The sequence below is a fragment of the Megalobrama amblycephala genome, linkage group LG18 (genome assembly GCF_018812025.1).
Source record: "Megalobrama amblycephala isolate DHTTF-2021 linkage group LG18, ASM1881202v1, whole genome shotgun sequence".
Classification (NCBI taxonomy): domain Eukaryota; kingdom Metazoa; phylum Chordata; class Actinopteri; order Cypriniformes; family Xenocyprididae; genus Megalobrama; species Megalobrama amblycephala.
The window spans coordinates 11690912-11703705 of record NC_063061.1 but is presented as its reverse complement, the minus strand read 5'-3'; the positions used below and the strand labels follow the sequence as shown (position 1 = coordinate 11703705).

The window sequence follows — 12794 nt, the reverse complement described above, 5'->3', positions numbered from 1 at the left end:
GGTTCAGAAAAGTTTAGATGGTATTTTCTTTTCATCTTACTTTCGTACAGTGCATTTTAAAGTAGTTTTAGTTTTAGTGGTTTTTTTCTTCGAATGTTAAAAAATATACAGTCTAATTTAAATTAAAAACTGCTCATGCTGTATGTATGCAGCATCTTTGTTGGGATCATGATTAAAATGCAGTGGTTGCCTCTCATTTTAAAGGTGCCCTAGATTCAAAAATTGAATTTACCTCGCCATAGTTAAATAACAAGAGTTCAGTACATGGAAATGACATACAGTGAGTCTCAAACTCCATTGTTTATTTTATAAATCTCATTTGTTTAAAAGACCCCCGAAGAACAGGCGAATCTCAACATAACACCGACTGTTACGTAACAGTCGGGATCATTAATATGTACGCCCCCAATATTTGCATATGCCAGCCCATGATCGAGGCATTACACAATGGCAGCCAGTATTAACGTCTGGATCTGTGCACAGCTGAATCATCAGACTAGGTAAGCAAGCAAGAACAATAGCAAAAAGTGGCAGATGGAGCAATAATAACTGACATGATCCATGATAACATGATATTTTTAGTGATATTTGTAAATTGTCTTTCTAAATGTTTCGTTAGCATGTTGCTAATGTACTGTTAAATGTGGTTAAAGTTACCATCGTTTCTTACTGTATTCACGGAGACAAGAGCCGTCGCTATTTTCATTTTTAAACACTTGCAGTCTGTATAATTCATAAACACAACTTCATTCTTTATAAATCTCTCCAACAGTGTAGCATTAGCCGTTAGCCACGGAGCATATAGCCTCAAACTCATTCAGAATCAATGTAAACATCAAAATAAAAACTGTACTTACGCGATTAGACATGCTGCATGACGAACACTTTGTAAAGATCCATTTTGAGGGTTATATTAGCTGTTTGAACTTTTTTTATGTTGTTTAAGGCAAGCGCAAGCTCTTGGGGCGTGGAGCACGAGAATTAAAGGGTCACACACCCTGAATCGGCTCATTTCTAATTACGCCCCAAAATAGGCAGTTAAAAAAATGAATTAAAAAAAATCTATGGGGTATTTTGAGCTGAAACTTCACAGACACATTCAGGGGACACCTTAGACTTATATTACATCTTGTAAAAAAAAGTTCTAGGGCACCTTTAAATGGCTACAGATAGTTGTAATAGAGCAAATAAGCATCTTGTTCATCTGGCATATGAAGAGATGTCTTTTATTTGTATTTTTATTTATTTATTTATTTGATTTAGGATTAAAATTTCTATTTAGTTTTGTTATAAAGATATTTCAATTTCACAAAGAAATATGCAGCATTTTGTCTGAGAAATAATAAAAAGCACTTTGTCATTTAAATCTCATTTTGTTAAAAAAAAAAATAGTGAGAAACCAGTATCGTGAACCGTATCGAATCATGAGTTGAGTGAATTGTTACATCCCTAGTGTTTTTTATTTTAAATTGGTGTTGTGTAAATGGCCCCTAAGAATGTGTGCAGCGGCAAGGAATTGTTGACGGGAAGAACAGCACATCTGACAACCTACATGACAAAATAAGGAAAACGAAGACTACATAAAAGTTTTTTGTCTTGTGTTTTCTAAGGAAACAGAAATTTTGGGCAGGACATATTGGAGGGATTTTCTCTTTTGATCAAAATAGGCAAAATGCTTTAGTCACATCACAGCTATAAAACATGATTTGCTACTTTCTAGTCGGTGACATATCAGGGCTCAGTAGTAAGGATTTTTTCTTCTGGCTCAATTGGGTCAGTAGTTCAGATTTTTACTGGCATAAAGACAAAAAAATATATACACATTTTTATATATAGCAATATATTTATATATTTTCTAGAAATAATATTTATATTTTTTATTAACTTAAGTTCTTTAATCTTTCTATATTTTTCTTTACAAAAAATTACAAAGAAAATGTAAAAGAAATTTATTAGAAAATTTAGAAATGTATTATTACATTTATAAGAAAATTTACTAACAAATTTAATTATACATTTATTAGAAAATGTACTAAAATTTAGTACATTTTACAAAAAGAATATTTGTTTGTTTTTTTACAAAAAGAACATTATACAGCAAAAACTAACTCCATAAATTCATATTTGTATCCAACTGAAAAACAGTGGCAAACAGCGCAAAACACTTATTGTTGAGCTCTGCAGGTGATATCAGGAGGAGGGTCATTCTCTCTAAGGAGAATTTAATTGGACGAAAACTGTGCAGTGCAATAGGAGTCATCAAAATATTCCTCCATTTTCCTGGAAGAGACTGTCGATTTTAAATGTGTGTATCTGCTTCAAACAGTTGTACACTAGATGGCTTTAAAAGTAACAGGAAAGCTGCAATTCTCCAATTTTGATTTCATGGGGTTTATGATGCCATCTCTGCAAGAAGTTAAAGAAAAACATTTCTTGTATAGCATATTTTCAAACTTTTCACAAAGCACAACTACCTGGGAAGCACAGGTCATCATATCACAGTAAAATCAAAATTAGATAAGAAACTAGAAAATAAGGAACACTCTGGTGGTTAGAGAAAAGCACTGAACATTATGTTAAGGAAATAGCAAGTGAACTAGGCACAAGGAGGAAGAACCAGAAGTCCAGGCACAACCATGGCTGATCTGCACGATTACCATGGGACCCTAGGGTCAAAAATACTGAGCATGATTGGAAATGACAAAAAAAAAAATTCTGAAAGTATGGTCCACCACAACACCTTATTGTAACCGGCTTAAAGCACAACAACCATTCTGGCCCACAGTCCTAAACATGGGACCACACAGAAGAAATACCAGAAGGGGTTGATAAACAAAGTATGGCAGACCTAGACTGTATTATTGCAAAATCCAAATACAAACACAATTTATGCAATGGCAGCACATATGTCAGCAGAATGTACGCAAATGCATCCAAACATTCACACACATGAACACACAGTGAGAATACCCGGCTCAGGGCATTGGGGGAAGGGTGCACACGCGAATATACCATACTCTCGCTACATGCACTTAGCCTGTATTTGTGCCAGTTGAGAGCCGGAGGACAGATTTCACAAAGACTCACCAGTGCTGACTGGATGGAAGGCCTTTAGTGCTTCTGTTCAGTTAATGTAGTCGGTATGATTCTCATTAGTCTTAATTGTTTACTATTCATATTGGAAGTGAGATCTGAACCAATCGTATTTCCATAAACATAAGCAATATCACCTACTATCCTCTCACACCCTATTTCTGTTGCTAATTAAACAGCATTATTGTAAATAGCTAGTAAGCAGGTTGAACTCACAGGCATTGGTCACAGCAAAGCTGTTGGCTGTCTCAATGTTGTCCACGTGGGGTACCAGGTTAAAAGGGGCCTCAGAAGCATTAGGGCTTGTGTTGTGAAGAAAGATGGCCAACCGAAAGGCAGTGTACTCCTGATCTGTGTTCCTGATGAACAGCCCGCCTGCAGGAAAGAGGGAGAGCCGTAGTGAGAAAGAAAGAAGTGAAGAGGAGAAGTGAAAGGAGAAGAAAAATAACACATTGCACCAAAGATGTCAAATAGGAAACCAGCTATTTGATTAAAAAGAGATAGGAAAAGAGGAAAAAAAAGAGATATATAGGACAAAAATACACATGGTTCAAGGATATTGAAATTCAAGTAACACGCCACATCAGATGAGTCAAGTGCACACTCTACTGAGCTTTCACAGGCAAATAACCCCATTATGCACATGTATGACATCTCTCTGGAATATTAAAATATATGTTACGCACTATAAAAATGTTTGTAATTTTAACAGCAAAAATTTAAGAAAAATAGCGGAGTACATTTTTTTAAATGATTAACATTACCATTCAAATCAGCCTTACCATTTACAGTGGAAAAAAAAAAAAAAAAATCATACAGGCCTTCACGACTAATCGGCAATGTAAATAATCGACCAATTTCATTGATTGGCATCTGCGAAGAATGAAATTTTATTCAGAAAGAAAAAAGCACACAACCTGTTATCCAAAGCACTAGAGAACTTTATATTATTATATTATTTATATTATAATAAACGATTCAAAGGACTCATAAACACAGGTTGATGTGGCAAGTACTTTGGCAGATGTGTGTGCTGTAACTTGAGAGTTGTCTTCCCCAGCGCATAAAATTTCGTTTTGCTTGTCCTGAGAGCAAGCGAGACGCCATTGAACTTAAGCGTAAGCATGCAAAAAGCACAAGCCAGATGGCATGGACTAATTGAAATCCTACATGTAACTCAAGTAATTATATTTTTATTAGAACAGTAACTTTAATGGTATTACAACATGTAATATGTAACGCAAGCTAAAAAAGTCCCTTTATTACATTTACAGGAATACAGTAAGACTACAGCATTATTACAAGGTTCAAACTGTGCGAGTTTCTGCAGAACATTTTACCTTTTTTAGCAGTCCTGTAAAAATAAATAAATAAATAAATACATAAAGGACTGCTAATATTTTAGTGTTCACTGAGCTGCTTTTAAACTGTGAACAAGCAGTAGTTGTTTTATAGTGTTTTGTTTATATTTTAAAGCTTTTTATTATGCAAAGCCAACATTTAGCCTACAGTTTGAAAGAGAACATTAGACAGGATGTGTGTTTCTACATGTTTCAGGATGGAAGGGCCAACTTTGAATTGTTTGTCTTTCTGTTGACATGTATTGTTTCTGGTGGTTATCAGTATATATATATATATATATATATATATATATATATATATATATATATATATATATGTGTGTGTGTGTGTGTGTGTGTGTGTGTGTGTGTGTGAAGACTTCAGATGCAAAAGCCTCTAAGTGCCTCTAAATCTGAAATTTTCTACTAAAATGAGCATTTTTATCAAGCTTATATGTTTGTTTTCAGTTATTTCACTTTAATGGCAATGAAAAGGATCTATTAATTGCTATTAAAGTGAAATTACTGAACCTAAACATGTGAGCTTGATAAAAATGCTCATTTTAGAAGAAAATTTCAGATGGCACTTAGAGGCTTTTGCATCTGAATTCTTCATATATATATATATATATATATATATATATATATATATATAGCTATTCAACATTTATGGGTTTCTATCACTAGTGGGAGGGCAGCGTGAAATGTTAAACCCAAAGTGGAGCTAAAGCCAAGTGATTACAGAATGATTTGAGCAAGGACATATCTATTGCTCCATTCCACTATAGGCAGTTCCATTCTGGCTTTAGGTGCTTTCCTTGGTGACCCGCAAAACTAAAGACTATGGCTACTTTTGAAACTATTTTTGTTGGCTAAAAGAAATATATGTAGACAACTAACTGTCTATTTTCTGTCCAAGCAACTCAATATTAAATAGTTTCAATAATAACTTAATAATAAAGCATATACAAAATGTAAAAGGCAACAATACACTCCCTTAATGCCCGAAACGTCACTTACCATATTGAATTTCGCACACTCACAGCTGCTAGGTTTTTGTTTTTTACTGTAAATTTGATTTTTTACAGTGTGTTTAAGGCATTACATTCCTTAGACAACAGTTTACACCATTTCGGCAAAATAATAGGCTAAGTGAGATCATGTATCTCGCAGGCACCAGGAGTCTCAGAGCTTATGACACAGGGCTTGATGCAGTATTGGAATAAATTAAGCCACTTTCTATCCACGAGGTGGTGAATTGATATTTAAGCCGCTTTGTGACCATTTATCCGTACAATTTTGATTGTACAAAGCATTCATTTATAAATAAATAAACTTTCATTGCGTTTGTGCCCTTGTTCAGAATGATTCATCTTCAGAACAACATCCCGTTTGAGCAACGGAGAGCACTGCAGTGGTGCCATAACCAAAACGTGGCACACTGATCTGGTTGACAGCTAAAAACAAACAATCAAAAAGTATCGAAAAAACTATTTGCCCCTGAAAATTTCATTTGCTGTCATACAACAAATCTACTTCCAGCCGCATTATTTGCGCACTGACATTCGCAGTTGACCCCCACTGCAGACGGGCTTATTTTTGTCATTCGTTTGACTCTGTTTACGGCACTTAACGTGAAGCTCGTGTCTTTGAGAAGCATCGCTGTACTTACCGATTTGAACGCTGCTCGGAAAAGCACCCATAGTGAGTCCCCAAACGCAAGAGAATAGCAGTAAAAGCTGATTACAAGAAATCCTCATTTTGTTAGTTAAAATTTGTGAGAGACATTGAGGATGACGTCAGTTGGGTAAAGGACAGAAGGAGAAACGTTGTTAGAAATCCATTCTTGCCGGGTTTTTCCCCTGCAGTGGCACGAACCCTGGTGCGACTCCGTCCGGCGGTAGACAGTCCACATGCAAGATGGGGGGAGCGCGACAGCGGTGGGCAGTGTCTGCATATACATAGGCTACACACTCATTACACATGCGCCTTCTCTACTCCATCACACACACTCGTTCTGGCTGAGGTTCGTGTGTTCTTTCTCTTTCAATGTCGTATTCCAAGACAGCACACTTCTCCTCAGCCGAGGCGAAAGCTCAGTTATAACGCGACCACCCTTTCCATTGGACTATCCCACTGAAACAAAAGCTAAGTTGGACTAGTTAAAACAGCGACTATGTGAATGATACGTGCTGTTTTTCCTGTCAGATGTGCAGTCCAGAATGTTTTGCAGGTAAATTACTGTAATTTACAAATAAGTGACATTTAACAGTTAATGATATTAAAAGGGGAAAAATACCATCAGTTAAACAAATTATACAAAAGTGGAAATCACTATCATACAACTTGAGAGTAGTAAACAACATGATTTATGGAACTAAAAACTATTCTGTGGTAAGAAAGTATGATTTCACATTGATTTATGATTATGTTGATGGATGTTGTTAAATGTAAGAACTGGTATAATCTGAATTAAGAGGTTCTTTTTAATTTTGATAGCTATATAACAATACCCAACATCCACACTAGCCTTTTATTTAGATGTTAGAAAAGACTACAACAATCATGGCTTACCATAAAGGAGGGTTGTGACACTTTCCAGTGTATTTCTAAACATTTGAGACACAAATCCTAAATTTAGATACTGAAACATAATGTTACAGTGTAGAAAGCAAATGGTAGACGTGAGTCTTTGAAAGAGACTAAAGACATTTAACACATTTTGTTGACATTTAATGAATGACCGCTGAGTTTTCATTTTCTGGTATTTAACTCCCTATTCTATTCAGTCCCATGAATCATAAATCATTCTGTTCATCACAATCTCAATTTCCTCCTTTCTATATCACTCTTACTGCTTCATCTAGCCTTTAAGTTTAAGGAACGCTGTCTGTGAAAAATGAGCAATGGGTTTGTAACATTTGGTTTTGTACAAATGTATTGATTGTACTGCTGTCAACAAGCAACACTTAGTCCATAAAGATTACAATTATAACAAAAAGGGAGTTTAATGCAGTGTTGCCAAGTCTGCGGTTCTCCCGCGGAATTGGGCTACATTTACACTGTTGCCACGGGTTGTTTTTCATGTCCGCAGGTTAAAGCGACCCCAAATAACATAATATTTAGCCTTTGGAATGTGGATTTTACCAGGGGAACCCCAACAAAATGCGGATTTTACCCCCTGGAATGCGATTTTTACCAGAGGAGCTGCGATTGGGCTAGTTTTGAGTAGCAATTGTGCGGGTTTTGTTGTGAAAACCTGGCAACCCTGGTCTAATGCCTCAACTAATGCCAGTTCTTTAAAAAAACTATGTATTTACTGGTGCTTTAGAGAACCCAGAAGCCAGTTCTGAAAAAATAAGAACACTTTTTCACAGGCGAATGTTGTTGTATTTCATATAAAGACTTTCTTATTGTACTCTCTCAAATACTGTCTATGATGGCTTTAAATGAGTAAATACTTGCAAAAGTGACTTTTAAATGTCACTTTGTCGTTTGTCCTCCATCAGATTTGAATGGCTGAATCAATTACGCAGCTTTAACCAACCATGGCATTCACTGTGCGTGAACAGACATTCTGTAGAGTGCCGTCAACCTCAGTGACTCTGTCCAAGGTCCTGAATCGCAGTCCCATTGAAATTCAAAACAGAGCATGTGCAAAAACCTCAACCTTTATGTTATCTCTATAAAGAAGTTTACTTGTTTTGACATGCTTTTATGTTTAAAACAAAAGTTGTGGTTTCATATTGAATTTACACACTCCAAACAACATTTCACAACATTTAATTAACAATTATGGAGCGACTCAAAACTGACTTACCTGGAGCACAGCAAAACAGGGCATCTCATTAACACACACACACATTTTCCTAAGCAGGAAATAATACACACACACACATATATGTATGCATGTATTGTGACTACATTCCCTGCAGGTCATCATAATATTTTTTCCCATGATAGGTTATATTATACTTGTTTGCAGTTAAAGATCATGGACACAAAATTCCTTCTTTATCAGACTGGTGGTAAATGAGGTGTCCAAAATCATTAGTCTCTCTGCCTTTTTCATATACCCAGATGCTGGTATCTCAGCAACTCTCAAGAAGTCAATTCCATCACCTGTTTGGCTGAAGTACAAAATTAAATTGGCTCGACTGGGTCGTGAGATTGGGTCAATGCAACATCACAGAGACTGCTGAAGGTTCATATTATATTCCTCAGTTTTGTTGACTATTTGGCATCCCATTTGCTTCCTTGGACTGCTTCATTTTGGAGCTATTCATATTGATACGATGCATTATCTTTTTATCATTGTCAATACACACTAAGACTTATGGCTCTGTAATGGCATAGCATCACGATTCTGTTTTATCTTGATACTGATTCTTGTATGAAAGCTGCTCTGCGACAGAGACAAGAATCCAAACAATTGATGTATTATGAATCACTGTTTTTAAGGACTTACAACTTTACCTGAAAATCAAGGCATTTAGAGTGCAACGTCAAGAGAGATCAAGCGACAATGAGTCTTCCTATCTTGAACATCCTCATATTCATAATATTTAGCCTGCGGACAAACCCAGAACTGAAATGAGATCAGGCAGTTTGCGCTAAGAAGGATGGATCAATGATTAATTGAATTTTCTTGCATTTTTGAGGAATGTCTTTAAAAATTCAGGGGTAATTCTATTGACGGCACCCTATCGTGAATGCATGATTGGTTGGGAGCTTGTTATGGGCGTATGTGCAATGTCAAGTGTGCTTTAGTCTGAAACAAGGACTTCTGGTGCTGAAGGGAGAATGGAAAATTGTGCCTGTTCGATGTCAAATAAATCCTTCTGCTGCAGAAAGTATTGATGCAGAAATAGTTACCGCACAACAGAAGGCACAAGCCTTCTGGACTCGAGATGGGTCGAGATGGATAATACAAATGGATTTTTACCAACCTGCAACTGATAGGATCAAACAGACAAACAAAACGTAATGTTAGTGTGCTGATTTAAACTCATATCCTTCAACAGATTCATTGGAATTACAGTCACTAAAGTAGATCAATGATTGATGAGGGCCTCATGAGGCTCTTCTCAATGCAGATGGCTTGAATGAGAAATGCTGCAGTAGGTCTATGGCGCGGCCCCTGGGGGCCTGTGGGGGAGCGAGGGGCTTTGATCCGCAATCGGAGCTCAGGGGTTTTCTCTCGGACATAGGGCAGATTACTATAGGGAAAAGGGCAAACACTCTAATTTCATGCATTGATCCACTGTAGCCCACTGCTGATTCTCTCACACAGGGTCAAAAATGAACTTTTTGCCACAACTGCCAACGAGAAACATTTTCGTCTATCAGTTTTTTATGCCATAAGCCTTCTCTCAGTGAAACAGCAACTGATTTCCATGTCTATGAAAATGTGTGTATACGTATGTGGGTGTTAACATCTGCTCTCTACGCAAAAGTACTCTCTGCCCTTTCATAAACAGTAACTCCATGTATCCCTTCTGGCCAGCAGCATTTCAAACACGTGACATTTTCCCTGAGCATGTGTAATTGTACCAGTGTCGTCACTCGTCCATTTTCTCGCTCATTTTTGCTGGTTACTCCAAGGGACGAGCTGAGTCAGAGGGGTAAGGGGAGGGATTGGGGGTGGGGTATTTTTAGATGGCATTTACCATTTACCCACCCCCCTAAGGGATCAGGTACCTGCATGGTAGGAAATACAAACAGTGATGTATATGAAGGGAGGAGCAGCAATCAGTCAAATAAACAAAGAAAAGAATAATGTGCAGGCAAGGGTAAAGAATAACACAATGAATAACTGAGTGGGATGGGAGGTGCAGAGGAAAATTAAAGGCTGTATTGAACAGCTAGGCAATTTATACATTGAGAACACTAATTTAATAGATTATCTCTGAAAACGAGATGAGGACATTGGGGCAATCTGCTTATTTTATCAGAGACACAAGCGGTCATTACCTTATGAACCCATATACACAATTTGGTCTTGTACACTGTAAAAAATTATATGATCAATAAGTCATGGCAGCATATGTTTTATCATTACCTCATCAAAATAATGTAACCAATTTCCAATTTTTGAAAATTAGACAAGATTAAATGGTTTGAAAAAATTAGTTGAAAATGAGCCAATTTGAATGAATTAAGTAGCTGAATTAAGAGGATATTTTTACAGTGTAGCAAAAATATTGTGAACTATATTTCTTAAAATGAAATAAAATCAATAAATGTATAAATAATATTCATCTGTTATTTAACAGTTCATCATTATTTTATTTAATCTCTTTAAAATAAAATGTATTTATTTTATATCATAAATACAAAAACTTTTGTTTTATATTTTACATATATGTAATATTTTTTAAAACATCAAAATATTTTAAAATATTCAAAATATTACATACTGTATATATATATATATATATATATATATATATATACACACACACACAGTATATATATATATATATATATATATACACACACACACAGTCAAACCAAAATTTATTCAGACACCTTGAACATTTCATTCATTAAAACAGTTTATTCAAGATTTCAGAATTTAACTGTGTCAGAAAAAAAATTATCTTAATTATGTCAGATAACACTTGAGCAAAACATGGTCAGGTCAAAGTGTCTGAATAATTTTTGGTTCCAAATTTTTATCAATTTTACTGGTAGTCCACTGTATGAAGAATTTTTGGGTATAATATGTCACAGTTTACTTTATTTTGCTATCCTCACTTACAAAAATGAACTATAGTGTCCTGCACCCACTAGTAAAAATATATCAAAAATATCAAAAATGTCTGAATAATTTTTGGTGTGACCATCTATCTATCTATCTTTCTAATATATTAATGTAACAGTTCGTAAATGTGGGAAGAAGGAGGCGGGAACCGGCGAACGTTCAAACAATAATCTTTAATAAAATAAACAAAGAACAAAACGAAAGTAATGCCGGCAGACCCTCGCGGACGTCTGCCGGCCCCACAAACATAATAAAACATAACGTAAAGTCCAGGCCTGGTCCTCTCTCATCCTTCACTGTCGTCGCTCCTCCTTTTATGCTCCCGGAACTCCTCCGTGAGAGACTCAAGGCCGGTGCGCCTCCCAGGTGATGCTCGTTATCACTTGCGTCACCGGCCTCGCGCCGTTCCCTCACGGCTCTCGCCCGCCCTGCTCGTCACATACCCCCGTCTCGGCGGCCACAGCACCTGGGGGTAAGGACAGACGAGACGAGAGAAAGGAGACGGAAGCAAGGGGAGCGACAGGACGAGAGAGGAAAAAGAGAAAAAAAAAATTCTGGGTCCGGCTCCCAGACACACTGCCGCTCGATCCTCAGCCTGCCAAGAGGCTCTTCCTCACGGTGCCATGCGATGGCACTGGACGCTCAGTGGACGGCCTAATCCTCGACTGCCTCCTGGCAGCCGGCGATGGCTCCTCCGGTTGAGGGCAGCCGGCAGCGAGTCCACCGTCCCCTGCTCCTCCCCTTCATGGCGGACGGTAGCAGGCTCCGGCCCACGGCGGACGACGGCACTCCTCCGCTCCCTCCAGGACAGCAGCCACCCCACCTCGTCCCAGGAGCACGGCATCCGGGTCTCCATCCCACCTTTCACAAGGCTCCAGCACCACCGCCTCGGGCAGCCTCTCGCGGTCTTCACTCCCGCGCTGCCCGAACTCCGCAGCACCGCGATCCCCCTCAGCAGCGAGGGCTCTCTGACAGCATGTTCCTCCTTCCTCCCGGGTTTCGGCACCAATGTAACACAGTTCGTAAATGTGGGAAGAAGGAGGCGGGAACCGGCGAATGTTCAAACAATAATCTTTAATAAAATAAACAAAGAACAAAAAGAAAGTAATGCCGGCAGACCCTCGCGGACGTCTGCCGGCCACACAAACATAATAAAACATAACGTAAAGTTCAGGATTAAAATATCCAAAAACCACTAGAACAGGGTTATATATTCTGTTGACTTGTGTAATTAGATCATCCCAAATGTTTGCAAGAATGTTTAAATCTGGAGAAAAAAGTCATTTTTACATAGGACATGGGCCGTGTCCGTGCATCGCCTATTGATGACATTATACCTACGTTACCCTTGATTTCCAGTTTTATTTTGTAGAAACCATGGAAACACCAAAGACACTTTAATATATTATATGTTTTATTAGACAAGGTAACAAATGTTTGGATACATTTATAGACAGAAAACTAATCATTATTATCAATCGTTCTTATTGTTTGAATCTCGTTTTCTTGATTTACAGCGAGTACCATGTTTTATCATGACTAAAATCGATCTAGCTTACTGCAGTGTGAGCGATCACACAGTTAAAACAGTAATG

At 37.4% G+C, this 12794-nt stretch overlaps 1 protein-coding gene across 9 annotated transcripts in view; it reads right to left on the bottom strand.

The window, feature by feature from the left end:
- gria4b (glutamate receptor, ionotropic, AMPA 4b) overlaps positions 1 to 6624 on the bottom strand; it is a 118170-nt gene extending 111546 nt beyond the window's left edge. For 3 of the 9 annotated variants that reach the window (XM_048165618.1, XM_048165625.1, XM_048165622.1), the window contains exons 1-2: positions 6106 to 6607; positions 3310 to 3468 (exon numbers count right to left, since the gene is read on the bottom strand). In XM_048165618.1, coding sequence (XP_048021575.1) covers positions 3310 to 3468; positions 6106 to 6193 — 247 coding nt within the window. In that variant the 5' untranslated portion in view covers positions 6194 to 6607. Of the gene's footprint in view, positions 1 to 3309; positions 3469 to 6105 lie in introns of all 9 variants that reach the window. The other 6 variants (XM_048165627.1, XM_048165620.1, XM_048165623.1 and 3 more) reach the window with 6 other exon arrangements.
- Between the last annotated feature and the right edge of the window lie 6170 nt (positions 6625 to 12794).